The sequence below is a fragment of the Gasterosteus aculeatus genome, chromosome 3 (genome assembly GCF_964276395.1).
Source record: "Gasterosteus aculeatus chromosome 3, fGasAcu3.hap1.1, whole genome shotgun sequence".
Classification (NCBI taxonomy): domain Eukaryota; kingdom Metazoa; phylum Chordata; class Actinopteri; order Perciformes; family Gasterosteidae; genus Gasterosteus; species Gasterosteus aculeatus.
The window spans coordinates 10,131,100-10,148,909 of NC_135690.1; the positions used below are offsets into that span (position 1 = coordinate 10,131,100).

The following is a 17,810-nucleotide window of genomic DNA, read 5'->3' on the forward strand; positions in this document are numbered from 1 at the left end:
ACGGCCAATGAGTAAGTGGGGAACTAACCGAGACTTCAAGTGCATAAAAAACACTCCTAGCTCGTTTTGAAAGCTGCCTGGCAACTGTGCGTATTCCAGGGAGAGTGTTTTTCCATACCATGCCAACAAAGTGACACGCACGGTAGGAAATGTATTTTGTCCATTTCAATTAAAAGGGAAAGATTTGAAATGATCAGGTGCAGTTCTGCAAAAAAGGCAAATGACTAGAATTATGTTTGTCTCATGCAGTTATATAAACTTCGTCTTCAAAGGGCTCATCCAACTAAGTGATTTTGTCTGTATGCATGCAGGATAACTGCAGCACGAAGTCAACTCTGCCTTCATCACTGAAGGATTCAGTTCAGTTTCATTAGTCTGTGAAAAATGCAATTCCCATTCCTTCTTTTATGTGGGAAACAACATATTAAAATCAGTTTAAACATATTTTCATTTTGTACTTTAATTTTCCCTTTTGTCAGCCGCAATCAGATGAGGAGTAAAGCCTAATGTGGGATTAAGCCTCGAAAATGTATAACAAATATGATGCAATAGCATATATTACCTGTGTAAATGTATTTTCATATCAAATAAAAAGTGCCCTTTATTACCCACAAAGATGTGGTAGCCCTCCAGTATGGTTTTAACTACAAAAATATACACAATACATATTAATAAACACGTCTTAAAAGATCAAATTATAAGCAAATTGTATGTGCAGATACACAATTTCACCCTGTTTCAGAATATAATCTTGACAATGACATGAGCCCTGAAATGAGAGCATTTGAGGTGGTTTGATCTTGAAAAGACTCGCTTTTGCATATTTGCTATCAAACACTGGAGTATCTGTGTTTTACCTCATTTCTTGGGGGGGTCAGAGCAGACACACTATGACTGACCCAATGGCAGTTTGTGTTTTCTTCATGTTTGTTCTTGGCCTATGGTCCACATTGCTAACTCCAAGATATATATTTTTGGAAGCTTTTGTTCTCATGTCTCTCCGAAGAGCAAGACAAACTCTCGTCGCCTATTTATCATATCAGATCAGTGGGATATGGCCTCCATGACACGTGTTGTCTTTATTATCAATATGAGTACTTACCTAAGTGGAGTACTTCTTATGTCGGTCTGAGGACACATTTTGTCGTCAGATGAAGTCACACAATCACAAGGACGATTTTGAAGATATGTTTTGTTTGAGTGATGACGATTCAGCTTACATGGAAATACTTACAAATCACATGCGAGCTTCACGAGTGTGTACATCAATATCAACGTATACCTCAATGTAGCGGCGTGCATCGAAAACTGTATTATTTGGCGCTGTCTCTAGCAGTGCGGATGCTAACGAAAAGAACATAAGGACAAAACTTGAGGTCACGAGAAGATCAGAGCGGCCAAAGTCCAGCCGGACACAGCGAGTATGTCGTGTTCCCGTCTTGATTCAATTTAAAAAGAACATGTGAGTGTCACTCAGAGGACAGACAGAAAATTACAGGAAGATGACAACAGGAAACTGTGAGCGCACTGCTCCTGTTATTTCAGTCAGAAAGTGGCCAAGATGTTCTATCAGTATCTGACAATTTGATTAGACTGAATCCGCCCCCAGTTTGCCTGCAGGAGCTATTAACTTTGCACAGCATTTAGCACAGTATGCAAAGAGAGTTTGATCGGTAAAGCTGTCACATGACGTTGAGGAAGGCTGTGATTGAAGCTGAACTAATTCAGCTGGGACCTAGAACCCAATCCCACCAGTCAGTCAGCTCCTCGCAAAAGTCTGAAAAGTCTGGAGGGAAATTCAAGTTAATCCAGCAATGGTAGGTCAGTATCTGTTGTGTCTACATCTTCGCAGAGATTAATTCAAGCTGCACTTGACAGAACAGACTGCAGGACTTGAGGTGGACACGGATAACATCAATAAAAGATACAGTGAAAGTTGGTGGACAGTGTTTCCTTAATATCAAATTGCTAATCTCAGAATGAGCTTCTTCTGTGCTCTGACTAGGACAGGACAAACCAGGGGGCACAATGTGTTCACTCCCCAGCATCGATTATGAATCTTTGTTGCTAAGGCCGATCTTGGTCGTTAAGCCACAGGTCACTAAGTGTCCACTTAAAAGGGATTCATCCTTCCATGCTTCCATGCTATGCTCTGCCTGTCATCCTGACTCTGCACATAGCGAGAGAAATCACATTAAGAGAACACACACAGGCAGCGTGACACACGGACATGGTCGGGGATTGAACTTGTGTAAATCAATACCCGTAATCATTTGGAGATACGGAGCCAACGGTTCACTTTAAGGGGAGATTAACGGAAATCTGTGAGCCTGCTGAGATGTGATGTGTCAGTGGGACTTGACACCAACACACTACATACTAGAGTTCCTCTAACATCCAAATGCTGTCCGGATACCTCAGTGTTACGCTTATGTTGATGAATGCTCACGTGTAAACTACCCGTGTTCAATAAGTTTGAGTGAGGTCCTCTACAATATTATATATTGAAACCGATTCCAATGATGTTATGTGAAAAAAAATCTGCAGTTCACCTCAACACAACAAAATTTAAACAATGAAAAGTCCTGTTTGATTCATTCTTAATGCTCAAATCATTGTGTTTCCAAATGCAGCAGCCATGCTGTTTTTAGCAGGAAAGCTCTGGTAAGCTCACTGTACTCCACCTGCTTAGCACTAAACAGTGGACAGACACAGTTGACCTGTTTAACCTGTTTAGCTGAGGAGGATATTTAGCTCAGGGGTGGGTGGAGCCCAAAAACCAAACCACATAGGAAGCTTCCAACACATCCAAACTGCATTCTTCAATGACTTTGTAGCCTAAAAGTAGGTTTCGTTGCAATCACAACAAACAAAAAAGGACTTGAAAGTATCCAGACAAACCGAACAAAATGAAGCATCTTCCAAGAGTAAGGTTCATTTCTGTATGAATCCCCCCCAAGTCTGGTTCACTCTAATAAAAGTGTGTTTTCAACCCAACGGTCAAAGAAAGCGAGGCTATTTGTGATGGTTTCCATCCTCTCACGTGTCCTCGCAGAGGAATGTGATCTCTCAATCCACCCGGATCTCCTGTGGCGGACCATAAACTTTGTGCGAACTGATTGACCTGTGCAGGGACCATCAGCCCTCACAGGTCATTGATCACAGCTGGACGCTCAAACAAAGGTGTGTTTTGTGTACCTGTTTAGATATTTACATATTACAGTCAAAGACTGTATTTAATTATTACCCATTGGAAATATGTAATTAGTTAATGTTATATCTTTTTTTCTGTACCGCATGCCGCATTGTTGATGGAAAATAGTGTTGGCAGTCGGGAAAATTATTAATACTTTAGTTCCTCCCCGAGGCCTTCATTTAAACATCAAGTACAGTAGTTAAAAGTTTAGAATTCAGAGGCTACTGAGCGCAGCAGACGTGTGACTTTATTTAATTCCTTCCCTCTTGTTACTTGTCTGTTACTGCACCTCTTTGCAAACTGATCCGTGCGGCGAACACCAACTCGTCCTGGAAATGTGTCACCTGCAGGTGTCAAATGTAGAGCGGAGAGAGGGCCCACCTACAACATGGCCCGTACCCAAATAACCCCTGATGACTTGCCTCACGCACGGCGCTGCACTCTCCCACACCTCCCCGCCGCTCCCGTAGGGACCAGTTGTTTACCTCTAGCTCGGGTTACATTCGTGGTTTCGCCTTGGCGGGTCTTGTGAAACCAAAGCGACGACATGAAATTCTATCCTTTGACCCCTGTGTGAAAAGTGCGCTTGTGACAAAGCTGCACTAACTTGATTGGTTCTTTTTTTCTTTCTTTTTCTTAACCCCCCTCAGCCCCCCCTCTCAGTCAACATATCCCAAAATAAAAACCATGCCTCCTGTCTTATATTAAATAATCTAATGGAGGAAATCCTCCATTAGACACTCGCACGGGGCCAACCGCTGAATATCAAGTTTCATGTCATACTCCTCAAACTAGATTTACCATCCCTGTGTATAGCCTGACCTTGAATGGCCAACAGAGCGCACAGCTTTTTAAAAACATTCTGGCCTCTGAACGGAGGCTTGTTTGAGTTAAATAAAAAGCCTGTTTACGGCCTCGTAAACAATCGGCTGCATACAATAAGAGAAATGCAGAGCCGCAGGTAGCAACAAGGGACACATTTTTAGATTCTCGTGACCACAACAGGAAATGTGACAATTATAGCACATCACTGTTACTTCACAGAGGAATAGAAACAGACGTATCGCTTTCTTTGTATCTGTGCTGCGCTGGAGTCACTCTGGACAGAATGGGGTGAACAAAAAGTTAAAAGGACACAAGGTTAAGCTTCCTCACTGCCGTATATATTTGTTAATAATTGATAATTACACAACCTCTTCCACTGCAAGTGCATTTCTTCATCAGACTAAACAATAACTTGAGGGGACTTGCTTCTTGAGCCACCACATCTAACAAAGCCTGCTCAATGCATAAAGTCAAATTATTTTGCTGATGTTTTGCTTCGTTCAGGTTTGTGGATGCAATGTGTTGTCTACACGGCTTTGCAGATTCACATCAATCTTAAGGACGTCACTCAGGTTCACTAAACGCTGATGTCGTTATTTTAGTTTCAGCAACAGCGGAGTCATCACAACGAGGGTGTTGGGTTTAGGTACGCCTCATTAGACAACAACCGTTTGCTTTCTCGCCCAAATTCAGATAAGAAGATTCACACTCAGTTTAGCACAAAGACTGTAAACAGGAGGAAATGGCTCGGCCTCTGCATACAAAGACCTGCAGGGGAATAAATGAAAATTGGCCATTAGCCGTAAGATAGGGCCAGGCTCACTTTATCCAGACCTGAAGCTAAGCTAAGCTCAAGAGAACCTGGCTTTAGCTTTACCTTATTACATTATTATTATTACAAACACACACATGAGACAGACACAAACAAGAGAGACCAAACCTTCCAACTGTTCACAGCAGAACAATTCATCGTCTGCTTGTAAGAAAGTGCTGGAAGTCATCATTTTATTCAAATGTTTTACTTAACATTAAGAAAATAAAATGCACATGAAGCTCAGGTTTACTCAACAGAAACACGCATACATATTGGAAAGGAACTAATAAGATTGAATTGATGAATCTCAGCTTGCTTTCCATTGCTCTGCAGCCTGAGGGTGAAGACACAACGGTACACTGTGTTAAGGAAGGTTCCAAGTGCAACATCAAAAGCTTCAGTAATACGGAGGAATAAAAGCAACCATCTGCTCCGCGTGTGACACTCCCTTTTTTCCATGTTCCAGCAGCATTCCTGAAACAAACAGCACATATATTCTAACTGTCAGACAAAAAACAAGCCACATCTCCCACACATCCCTGCACAGGGGGGGGGGGCAAGACTGCTGGCGAACGTCATATTTTCTGAGCTGCCCTTGAAAAGTTTAACATGCCCATCTGTCTGACATTAACGCGGGTTGTATATTAACCAGCTTCTTAAATACTTCCACAGCAGAAGCAGCGTAACAGCTCTGTTGGTATCGCCAGAGCAGGTGTTTCCCTTTTAGAATGTGTAATAAATCAAAACTCGTTGGAGTGACTCAACTTGAGAACCAAGTTCATATTCCAAACCTTATTTTTCCTTTTGCGAGAGAAGAAACTAAGACAAAATGTCTCCAGGAACACGCAGTCAGAACCGATTTACGTTTCAGAGAATAATTCATTTCAGCCCATCACAACAGCGATGGGTCATTTTGGACCGGTGAATCCCATCTGCGCCCGACACTCCGGTTACACAGTAATAGATATCAACGAAGAGGCCGCCCCTCATGATGCACTTGACCACCATTAGCATGATCTCCTGGAGACACCCAATGACGGTCGCCGCATAGCTCAAATAGTTAGCATGCAGTGATGTTCTGTGGTTCATGCTTCAAACGCAAACCCCCTGCTTGAGGTCACGGGCGGATCTGTGGCCTGAACATGTATGTCAGAAAAGGGGGAGGGGGGCCTGTGTGTGTGTTTTTGTATTTTAACTCAAGGAAGGGTTGTCTAGGTTTTTTGGGGGAGAGAAAGGGTTATTTTTCAAGGCAGCTTGTAATTTGTCTTGATGGGACAGCGGTTCCTTGGTTTTATTCTGTGGCTCATCAGAAAGCAGAAGCACCGGGTCGTCAAATATGTCTCAATCTGTAACCATGTTTTATGTGGAGAGAAAATGACAACTCATCGATGGTTACACTGTTCATCGGGATTCGTCCCTTGTTTGACGTGATTTCTGCACTTATTAATTCAAATGGCACCGAGTTAGGTCACTCAAAAACTAACACAAAGAAAAATATGATAGTGATTAAAAACACAGACAAAAATAAATAAATGTCATTGTAAATAATGATAGAAAGATAACTGGATTGTTAATTGTGTTGCATTTATTTTTTTATTGGAATCTTGCAATGTTTGGAATGCCTGTGGGTTTTTTTTGCAACTGTTTTTCAGTACCGATATAAGTTTTTTTTTAATACATGGGTTTCAACACTAGTGTTTCCTCTTTCGGATCAATGTAAAGCACCTCTCTGGGTCACAAGGGATTGCCATTTAGAGGCAATGTGAAAACCATCCAAGATATTTTACACAATTTTATTTATAAATGCAAACAAGTACATATTGTTTTATCACCTTAAGATATTGTGGGGGTTTTCTTATTCCCCCAAAGTCCCTTTATCAGCCCTTGGCTGATACTAACAGCAAAAATGACTGTTGTATAACCTCGACAAATCTAGAATGAATGTTTGTGCTCTGATCTCCTTGTTCCCTTTTTCCCTCCCCGTTGGTATGCAGACTTCTGGCATCTTCAGTCGAATCTTCCTGCAGCCAACCAACCACTTGGATCATCTGCTTTTGCTCACTGGCTCACCCGCAGGGTACGAAATGAACCTCTGGCTTCTTCAGAGGTCACCGAGTTACAGCATTTACACCACATCTGAATTAACAACTGTTGTTCTTTGGACGATTCCCTCGGTGACTGCAGCCGAGCTGCAAGCTCTCTCATGTCCTAAGATCAAAGGACGGCCTAAAACGCCACCAGACACTGGAAATGTTCACGCTCTCCGTTTGAGATCAACAGCTATCAAGCTAATATTTTCCACGGCATTGTCTGTTAGTATTTCTCCACCATTGTGTCAAAAAATGTTGAGTAATCATGCACAAAACCCACATGGCCGAGAGCCATTGTTTATATTTTAGTGCTTGTGTTGTGGTTTTACTGCATCTCTGGTAAGCAGAGGACAAACCAAGGTCTTTGGCCGGTCAATGGGCAAAACATCACTTTGTTCAGGAAACAATAGACTGCAATGCGACCAAAGTATCTAACGGAAATGTGAAGGTGGAATTCAACTTTGTTGTCCTGTAAAATCAAGCAAGATGTTAAGCGTTGAGTGTGCATGTGATTGTTTGCTTGACTGGTGGAATTTCCTTGTTGCTAAAGTATGTAGCAGATAACGATGGTCTATGGGGCCATAAAACACAGATAAACACACAGAAACAATGATGGACTGCAGGCACTGGTTTTTTTTTTCAAGTGTGCAAACTTAAATTAAATTAAAGGAAAATGAAAAGGGGAATTCATTCTTTTCTGGACAATCTGAGTCATGAGTCAAACCATCGCAGTTCTGTTTTTGAGTTCTCATCTTTCTGCTCTAGGACTTGGTTTCTCATCACCTGGATCCTGGAAGGCAGTGCTGTGATTCTTTCAATCTATTAGCATTCAAGCACATTTGCTTCCCCATTTCAATTATTGAAGTAAACCCAACTTTAACAGTGAAATATGTAATTCCTCATTGAAATATTACCAGCTGTTCTACTGTGAAGGTAAATTTCCCAAAACACCAAAATCAATGATAACTTTCCTGACTCTCTCTGTCTCTCTCACACACACACACACACACGCACACACACACACGCACACACACACACACACGCACACACACACACACACACACGCACACACACACACACACACCCACACACACACATGCACACACTACCTCGCAGCCCTGCCCCCTCCTCGTCGTGCTCCCTGAGGTTTCGCTGTGAAACAACAGGGGAATCAACTGTGTGGACGCGGTGTCCCCTGGTACTTTTCCACTGATAAAATGTTGCAATACGTGTGTATGTTGACTTTGCACAGGTATTGCGTCACATTCCACGTATCCAGGGTAAACTATACTTAATTAGTCTTTCAGGGACAAGACAGTAGAATATAAAGACGATCACCATGGGGGCAAGTGTGTTCGCACAAACGTCTTGAGTCAGCATTTCCTCTGTATGTAAAATCCAATTTTAGCCGATTCTAACTGAGGACGCTTTCTTTGTAGACCAACAAAGCCACCATTCATGTATCCCTGCTGAGCATTTTATTTCAGATTAGACCACGAAGACGAGTCTCCGTTCTCAAGCGACCTGAAACAAACAGGATGATCCGGTCTTCAACAGAGTTGAGTAACATGCAAATTGGCATGTTGTTGGTATTATTTAAGGAACTCATTGTACAGAATTTTTAAATAACCCAAATGTCGCAATTCAAAATTTAAGAGATTTTTGATTGAAAATCACTTTTATTGATGACTATTAATTGTTAATAAAAAAAATATTTTCTGTGGATTAAGTCACTCTTTCAGCTCTTCAGTGTTGTGTTTCATGTCTGGTTATTCACAATACAGAGTCGACACCACACTTTCTCTGTGGCACAGGACTTAACTCCACAGAGACTCTATACCGCGAGCAATTTAGATATACGATTCTGACTCCGCCCCATGTTAGCCGCATGGAGAAAGTTCAAAGTTCACCACGTTTAGCGCCATTGCATGTTCCATATTCAGTGTTTCGCGGGTTCGCGGCAGTGTTCGTGAAAAAATGCGCTGAAAATGACACTGAACTTTGTGCTATAAATGATTGAGTCGGGTATTCACATGATCATTTTTGTTTTCCTTTTCGTGGAACGTTTGCGTCACGCTAAACTCTTGAGTCATTATGTTGCAAATCAGTTCTTCTCTCTTGCGTGCTGGCAACCCAAATTCAAGTGCAAACTCCTGCTTCAACAGACCTCCTGTTTTCCCCCCTTAGGCGACGTGTCTGTGAAGACCGAGCCAGTTTTAGAGTCATATTTTACTGACGTGACCTTTGATCCCTGTCAGACAACCATGTACCTGGGTCATGTTTTAGGACAGGCACGTTGATATCCGTCTGCGACTGGGTCCTGGGTCAGCGGGGTTCATGGGAGGGGGGGTTGGTGTGGGGGGGGGGGGGGGGGGGGGGTGAGGGAGCGCTTGTTAACACATAGCACAGCCCCTCTCACTAGCTGAGAAGCAGAGGGGAACGGCAACAAATTCGTTCCAGGGCTGGCTGGAAAAATCCCATGCAGGGTTGTTTTCATGACATGCATTCTTCAGATGGGCCCGGCAGAACATTTTAAAAAAAGGAAGGCTGTTGCGTGGCACATGATCAGGGAGGAGGATTTTTTTATTCAACTTTTTATTCAAACTTTTTTTAATAATAAATAATAATCAATTTATTCAGCATTGCTGCTGCTCCTCAGTTTTGCAAAACAACACCGAAATGTGTTAAATATCTTCTGTCTTTCCTAAAGGCTCTGAAGATGTCACAGTGATATCTTCAGGCTTATTTTCAAATGGGGTCAGAGTTACAAATTTAGAGAAAGCTTGAAGTTTTGAAGAAGTAGGACTTTATCAGGCAAGGAAAGACTATTGAGTGTTTTTGGAACTTGATCAGACAAAGGATTACACGTCAGGATAGATCAGTCACTACTTTTAATTTGTCTTTTGTAAGCTTCATAACATGAAAAACATTGAGGAGGTGCAACTATAAATCACTGTCCTGCCCCTTAATCCTTTAACCCACATCTGTGATCAAGAAAAAAACAAACTTGTTTTCCATTTTCAGCAGATGAGATGATACATTTATTTTTGTGGTGAAGAAAGAATCAGACTTTGTACGAAAACAAACAAAAAAACGGACGGCATGTATTATGCAAATCAAACCAAGCTCCATGTTTGTGTGATTACTCTTTGAGCAGTTTGCATGCTTCACATGCATGTTTCTTGCTTATTGGCTATTTCCCTGCAGCCCCTACAGGACGTTAAAGATAATAGAGTGATATGAGCGAGGAAACGGCTGACTGATCAGATCGATGCATCTTACCAGGAAATCAGGTGTATATTTTGTGCAGAGGCTCCTGACTGAACAAGTTTAGCTTCATCTCATTCAGACCAGAAAGTATCGCTCTTTTCGAAGGATGTGAAGACGCTCAACCACAGGAACACGGGCCACTAAAGATAACCGCAGGGGAAAAAACATCTAAAGTGAAAACATTAACTAGAAATAGACCTCTTTGTTGCCATAGCCACCTGAACAGCTGTATTTTAGACCTGCTGTAAATGAGTCTCCTTGGAAAGGATTCAGTCAGTTTTTTTCTTTTCAGAAACAGATAAGAAAGATACGGTTGGACTAAATTATTATTTTGCACTTTTTTATGCACAAAATGCGTGAAAGACAAATGTGCGTGAAAGACAAATTTGTTTGTTGATTCCAATATTCCTATAATGACAGGTGTAAACATGTGTGCAGACCACTGTTGGCAGAATGAATGCTAAATAGAACTGGATCAGTGAGGTCTAAATGTTTAAATTCAGTGCCAAACAATAAGTCATAATTACTAGCCCCAGTTCTCATTTACTGTGGTTTTGTTTTTCCCTCCCACTCAATACTCAAACCTACCCGAGTGTTTGTTCAGCGAAGCCTCACTGCAGCCCACTGTGAGAGCGCAAGGTGATGGTCGGTTGGTAATTCTATATATTCAAACACACAGAAAAGCTTTTGTTCATCATTAGCTGAGACTAAATCAGGGAAGTGAAAGAGGGAAAAGTTGACATGTTACAAGTGGCTACTTATAACGTTCCACAGTTCAACAAAATGTAATTTAATCTAAAGAATATAATGTCATAGAGAGAAGGAAGCATGAGATATACTGTATCATATTTTGTTGGTCACATAACACAGAACCTGTATGTATTCCGGGATGGATTTTAACATACTGTGCAGGGGAGCTGAGGTTGTTTGCACATAAATAGGTCACAGATTAGATTAATGCAACACAATGCACTAGGAAAGCAAAAACCTGCGTAGTTATGAAGGAACTAGTAAGAACTCACCACTTATGTTAGTGACACGAAATATTAACAAATAAGTAATACTAACTTTAAATGTTACGCTATTTAGCTGCTCATTTGGAGTTAATCATCATTGAGAATTAAGAAAGTGGTCAGATATCTTCTAAATGTCATCACATGCTGGTTCCTTTGCACAGTAAACTACAGATGTGGCAGACTGGTCTCTCTCCATCGTCATACCATTTTTTTTTTTTGACGTTGTTCAAAGTGGTTCTTGATTTATTCAGCAACGTGTTGTTGATTATCCATTCAAGAACAGTTTGTTCCTGATTTGTTGACAAATTTATTGCCGGCAATTTGGGGATTTTATGTCACCCAGTTAAATATACAGCTGTGATGGTGTGACGGGAAGTGGTTGCGAGTTTCAAGTGAGCCTTTCGGAGCGCTGAGAACTCACAACCATGCGTGTGATGCCGCACACGCTCCGAGACGCAGCATTAACTATTTAGTTACAGGAAGAAAATAAAACTCGCCATTAAAATGCAGCTAATAAGAATATAACACCACCCAACAATTTCTCAACTCTTCGTGGAAGCTCTCTGGCAGGTTTCCTCACATGCTCGCATACTCCCCACGGTATTTATAACTCGGTCAGCTGACCTTGCCTTGGGGCCGGTCCACTGCGCGGGGGGCGCGTAACCCGCTACGAAACAAAGCGACTAACCGATCAAACTGCCCCCGCCGCACCAACCCAAGAAAGGGAGGCTTTTTCAACGTATTAGTTGAGAGGAAACGTCCCGCCGTGCCGCGTTGAGGGGGGAGCGCGGCCGCCGTGCGGCCGTAGGGGTGGGGCCGGCTCCCCCGCCCCGCAGATAATGGTACGGTCCTCTGTTGAAATTCCGAGAATTGAGCTGTTGTGTTTCTTAGAACTGGATTCTGAGAACTGGTGATGCACAGAGTTTCGAGGAAACTTTTACAAGGTGACTTTTTTTCCTTCCTATTTTCCCAGCGTTGTAGGTCAGAAGTGTAGTGAAGTAGCGGATGTCTCGCGGGGCTTCTCCCGAGCCCCGATCCTTTCAATGTCTTTAATAATGCGTGATTCCGTTTAACCAAAAGATTTGAAGTTTAATAGTGAACTCAGCCGAGCTGTCTTCCTCTGTGTTTTAACGACGGAAGTGCGGCTTTTTTTGTAGGCTGCGTGTCTTTAATTTGACTATTTGTGTATTATTAGCTGCCTTGAAAAAAGTAGATGTTTCGCGTGGTTAACCCTTAACTAGGAGGGGCAATTGTGATTAATCGCAAAGCTCGTCCTCGTTTGAACCTTTTATGGTTGTTTGCGTAACCGCGTCTGGCAAGTCGGAGGCGTTAAAGGTGGCGCAACAGAACAAGTCGATCTGGTTCTGTCACCCGGTTATTCCCTTTGCGCATTTCTCACGTCGAACAAACAAACTCAACTTCACTAAAAAAACTAAAAAAACGCCTCCAACCCGGCGGCCGCTTGCTGTGCCTCCTTGATTTATTTGTTTTTTGTTTTTTAATGACGGGAGAATAAATGTGCAGGTCAATCGGTGGACTTGACACCTACACGCCGCTTGTGAACTTGAACCGACTGGAGCGGCTCCGCAGTTACGCAGCAACCAACCACTCCTTGGAAATAAATAAATAAACAATCTCCTACAGAGCGCGCTCTTAAAAGCTTAAGAATATGCGAGGGGACTCGAGAATAACAGCAAGAAGGGGGGGGGGGGGGGGGCGTTAATGTAGAAAAGAAGAAGAAAAAAGGAAAGAAAGAAAGAGATGTGTTGGGTTCCACTTGTGGGAACAGGAAACCTCTCTGTGTAACGATTTCTGGCAACTTCATCTGAGCAGCCAGGACGGAATGTGCGCAACACGTTCCCGACCCGCGGGCTGCAGGCGCTTTAGTCCGGGGGAAACACACGCAGACACACACACACACACACACACACACACACACACACAGGACCCGCGACTACATCGTTCATCCTCAGAAGGCAGACATGTAGAATTGTGTATTTGCAATAAATGTACTCTTTGCACATCGGTGGTCGCCTCGTGACGCTGTTCTGGGTACTAATGGAGAGCACGTGTTTGCAGAGTGACACGTTTGAAACATCGCATGTGTTATAACACACCATCGTAAAGGCGTAAGTGAGGAGCGAGGCATGGCCCAGGGAGGGGGGCGGGCTGGGGAGGGATGGAACTCCCCTTTTCTGACTTTCTAGTTGCAATGGCGCCCCCCGCTGGTGAAACCCCGCCAGGACGCTTGTCAGGTCTGATGTTTTGATGCCTGACGGCAGGTGGCAGCTGATGGACTGAGTGTGTACTATTGTCATTTATTACAGTTCCAATTGGCCTACGTTTGGCCTACAGTTTCATTTGGTTCTATTTTTGCACATTACGATGACAACATAGTTTAATTTGTATGTCTGCATTGTTGGTTATGCGCAAATATTGTTATTATATAAACTTATATTTTTTATTATTTCTTGCCCACGCTCAGATTGTGACAGCATGGCCACGACTGCAGATGGCTGCGTTCAATTCACTCGCCATGCTGGCGACGTCCTGCTGAACTTCAACCGCCTCCGCAGCAGGAACATCCTGACTGATGTCACCATCCAGGTGGACGGACAACTATTTCACGCTCACAAGGCCATCTTGGTGGCCTGCAGGTCAGCAGCATCAGTACTTTTGATGGGCACATTAAGGACCGCTATATCTAGGACATACGTTTTAGTTTTAATAGTGATGGCCTCATTTTAAATTAACATTGCCCCCCCCCCCCCCCCCCCCCCTCTTTCGTTCTTGTTCTCTTGCAGTGGTTTTTTTTACTCTGTGTTCATGGACCCCAAGAACGCAAACCTTAGCGCCATCAGCTTGGACCCCAAAGTGGACCCCAAGGGTTTCTCCGTCCTGCTGGACTTCATGTACACGTCCTGTCTCGACCTCAAGGACAGTCTGGTCCTGGCCACCATGAACACAGCCATCTACCTTCAGATGGAGCCTGTGGCCGACACCTGCCACAGGTTCATCAAGTCCAGGTACAGGGGAAAAAGAAAATGTGACGGGATAAATGGATGAGCTCTGATTTGGCGTTAATAACCGCCCGTTGAAAATGTTTCCGCAGGCATCAGATTGAAGAGGTGCTGATCAACTCCTCACATCTGGCCGGCGAGATGCCAGCGTTATTTCCCGTTGACGAGAAAGATCCCGACTATAGAAACCACCTTTCACCTTCATACCCTCACCAGGAGTGCCGGGGCTTTATCCCGAATGTTTTCAGGGGGATCAACACCTCTGGTTCATGTCACGTATTTGGTGACCTTCCCGCCCCTGCTGGGGTGCTTGAAGGTACCCATAAGGTCAGCGACCTTCCCAGAGGAGGGGCTTTGTCCCAGAAACAATGCTCGCAGGTACCCAGCGGCAACATGGTTCACAACGAGTCCACCACCATCGTCTCCCACTCCAGTTTCCCCACCGCTATCACCCGGCCTGCGGGAGCCCAGGGGAGCCTTCAAATGCCCATCTCTCCCGTGGACGAAGACGGCATTCAGCACCCGCAAACCAGCTGCCTTAGATTATCTCAAGGCTTCAGCAAAGGTGTGATTTGCAGCCCTCAAAGCCCGCTCAGATCTGACTGCCACCCCAACTCGCCCACCGAGTCCAACAGCAGCCGAAACGCCACGCTGAGCCTCAATCAGCCCTCGGACTGCCCCAAGGATGCAAAGGCCCGCAACTGGAAGAAGTATAAGCTGATCGTTATGAACCGATGCGATGAGACGGAAAAGGAGGCTCAAGCTGGCAGCGCTGAGGCTGTAGCCATGTCCCCTACACTGGGACACTGCAGGAGGGCTGCATCTGGCGGACACAATGAGGTCCAGGCAGAAGACGGAGTGCGCCATCAAAGTGAAGAAATCCTAATGTCCCAGAGTGTGGACAGCTGCAGCAGCAGCAGCACCTGTAGCAGCATCAGGTAAAACTGCCACTCATTGCAAGAACAAAGAACATACCGGTGGTCGCAGCTTAGTAGGAATTGATATGGAAATAACTTTCTTTGAACTCTGTGACCTTCTTTCTCTGCTCAGTTACCGCAGGTGCTCCTCCTGCGGCTGTGACAGCCCTCAGTGCATGGAACTAGGTCACCTTTCTCCTGACTCGTACAGCCGAGATGACGCCACCAAGCTACGCTCCGACTATTCGTCCTCCAGCGGCGGTGAGTGGATTCCCCAAGTGACATAAAATCAATTCCACTGAGGTGTGTTGACTTCACATTGATTTCCGTTTGATTCTTCTGTACAGAAAGCATCGTCTACTTCTGCAACGGCTGTGACTCCAAGTTCCCGGAAGAAGATTCCCTGAAGGAGCACATGGCCCAGGTGCACAGCGACAAGCCATACAAGTGTGACTGCTGCCAGGCTGCCTTCCGCTACAAGGGCAACCTGGCCAGCCACAAAACCGTCCACAGCGGTAAGATCCATGGTTCCTTTTTAACGTGCCATCAAGCCGACTGGGTGGATTCGAAGGTTTAATTCGTTGTCTTCTCTTCTCAGGTTCAAAGCCCTACCACTGCAACATCTGCGGCGCCCAGTTCAACCGGCCAGCCAACCTCAAGACCCACACCCGCATCCACTCGGGAGAGAAGCCATACAAGTGTGAGACATGCGGCTCCAGATTTGTTCAGGTGGGAGAGAAAGTACGATTTTGAGGAGATGTCGAACCTCCTGTCCTCCCAGTGCGAGTTTTGCTTGATGTGCGTGTGTTTGTCCCCCAGGTGGCCCACCTTCGCGCCCATGTGTTGATCCACACAGGAGAGAAGCCGTACCCCTGCGAGATCTGCGGGACTCACTTCCGCCACCTTCAGACGCTGAAGAGCCACATGCGCATTCACACGGGAGAGAAGCCGTATCATGTAAGCCACCTCGTCGGTCCCTTCCTCCCTCCTCCGCCGTGTCCGCTGGCTAAAAAGAGCGTAATCCCCGTCTGATCCACCTGCCTATCAATAGTTCTAAGTGGTAATCCTAGAGGGGCTTTGAACTGTAGGTGTGTGGGTTGAGACATCACACCGTCCTCCTGTATAAAAATAAGGAGCGCTTCTAAATGGTTTCTATCTTTTTCTCAGTGCGAGAAATGTGACCTGCACTTCCGACACAAGAGTCAGCTGAGGCTCCATCTGCGACAGAAGCACGGGGCGGTGACTAACACCAAGGCTCAGTACCGTAAGACTCCCAGCAACACCACAGCAGGCCTAAAGTCCTGCTGAGCCGGCTGCAATCACCATGTGTGTCATATTTGTTTGCCTTTTGCATCGCTCGCCATGTTAAACGTTTTTTAGTTTTAACAAACTGATAGATAAATATATATTTTATATTTGTCCCTTATGCATTTGTTAATGATGCAAATACTTAAGCTCTTTGGTATTTCAAAGTTTGTGCAAATGAATGGGATCGTGAATGTCTAAAAACAGAATGTACATTTTAAGTGTAAATTTGAGCAGGGATTTCTCTATTTCTAAAATCACTCATCAGAATGTCAGCATTGTTGGACAGTCCTTTCTTATTCAGACTGAGAATCACTGTTACAGTTTTTCTATAGATGTCTGTATGGTATTTGCCCAGCAATGTGGTCACAGTTGATGCAGTTATTTTTTTATTAGGTTATTTTTTGTAAATAAGATAATATATATTTTCAGATTGCCATCTGCTGGCAGAGTACAAATATATTCACGTTAAGTTTGTTGTCAACAAAGGTCTTGTTACTTTTGCCATCTCATAGTTTATGGTACCTATTTTCCTTTTTTTTAATTTCTATGTATATATTTGATCTTTTTAAAATAATTTCTAGCCTGTCTGTATTTTGCACATGCTCATGTTGCTGTAATTCATATATTTTCATTGAAATATTTCTACTTAAAAAATTAGATGTTAAATATTTGTCCTAAAACCGTGTCCAGCACTTGCTATTTTCTTATTTGCATTCAAAGTTTTATTTGATGACTTCTATTACATTTCGGTGCTGCAATGATACATGTTCCTCAGCAGGATAATTTAAGTCTGATTGTAATTTATCCAACCGTATGTATTGTAGTGCTCTCGTACAAACCAGTTTAATAGTGCCTTACATTCACACTTATGTGTTTGCTACCTACGAAGGCTAACCATTAATGTATTATAACTTTACTATATGAAAGCCCTGGTAGTTATAAACTGCTGTTGGGAAGCGTTTTACATTTGGTACGCTGCCCTGTTCTACAAAAGTCTGGTACTGTTCTTTTGAAAAATGATTATTTGCAGAGTGAAGCTCTTAAAATGCAGATGCACCAGGCTTCAAGCTAGAAGACGCTCAGGAATATTCAATATATGTCAGCAAGTTTCTTTGTAACTGCAGATTACAAATATATATATATATATACACACATGTGTGTACATTTGTATCATACAATACAAATAAAAACATATTATGTAGCACTTGTATTTATGTCATTATTTTCATTTGAGATGGTTTGTGTGATTAAACCTTTGAATATTTAATAGCCTTTGAGCATAGTTATGTTAGTATAAGTAAGAACTACCACTCCTTCTCCCACACAAATAAGAATTTTAAAAACCCTATTATGA

At 43.4% G+C, this 17,810-nt stretch overlaps 1 protein-coding gene and 1 long non-coding RNA gene across 3 annotated transcripts; both read left to right on the plus strand.

Annotated features, from left to right (window-relative positions):
• On the plus strand, positions 1 to 7,577 carry LOC120816507 (uncharacterized). The gene is made up of 2 exons (XR_005711847.2): positions 1 to 142; positions 6,830 to 7,577. It is a non-coding gene; the product is annotated as an uncharacterized LOC120816507 (long non-coding RNA).
• Positions 7,578 to 12,010: 4,433 nt separating this feature from the next.
• On the plus strand, positions 12,011 to 17,657 carry bcl6ab (BCL6A transcription repressor b). 2 transcript variants are annotated; one of them, XM_040170876.2, is made up of 9 exons: positions 12,011 to 12,155; positions 13,697 to 13,868; positions 14,016 to 14,237; positions 14,324 to 15,169; positions 15,282 to 15,409; positions 15,496 to 15,663; positions 15,747 to 15,877; positions 15,968 to 16,105; positions 16,316 to 17,657. In XM_040170876.2, exons 1-9 carry the CDS (start codon positions 12,125 to 12,127, stop codon positions 16,454 to 16,456), a joined length of 1,977 nt encoding a protein of 658 aa, XP_040026810.2. In that variant the 5' UTR covers positions 12,011 to 12,124; the 3' UTR covers positions 16,457 to 17,657. The 2 variants fall into 2 exon arrangements, with proteins under 2 accessions (XP_040026810.2, XP_040026811.2); XM_040170877.2 differs by having other exon boundaries at positions 12,126 to 13,512.
• The last annotated feature ends 153 nt before the right edge of the window (positions 17,658 to 17,810 follow it).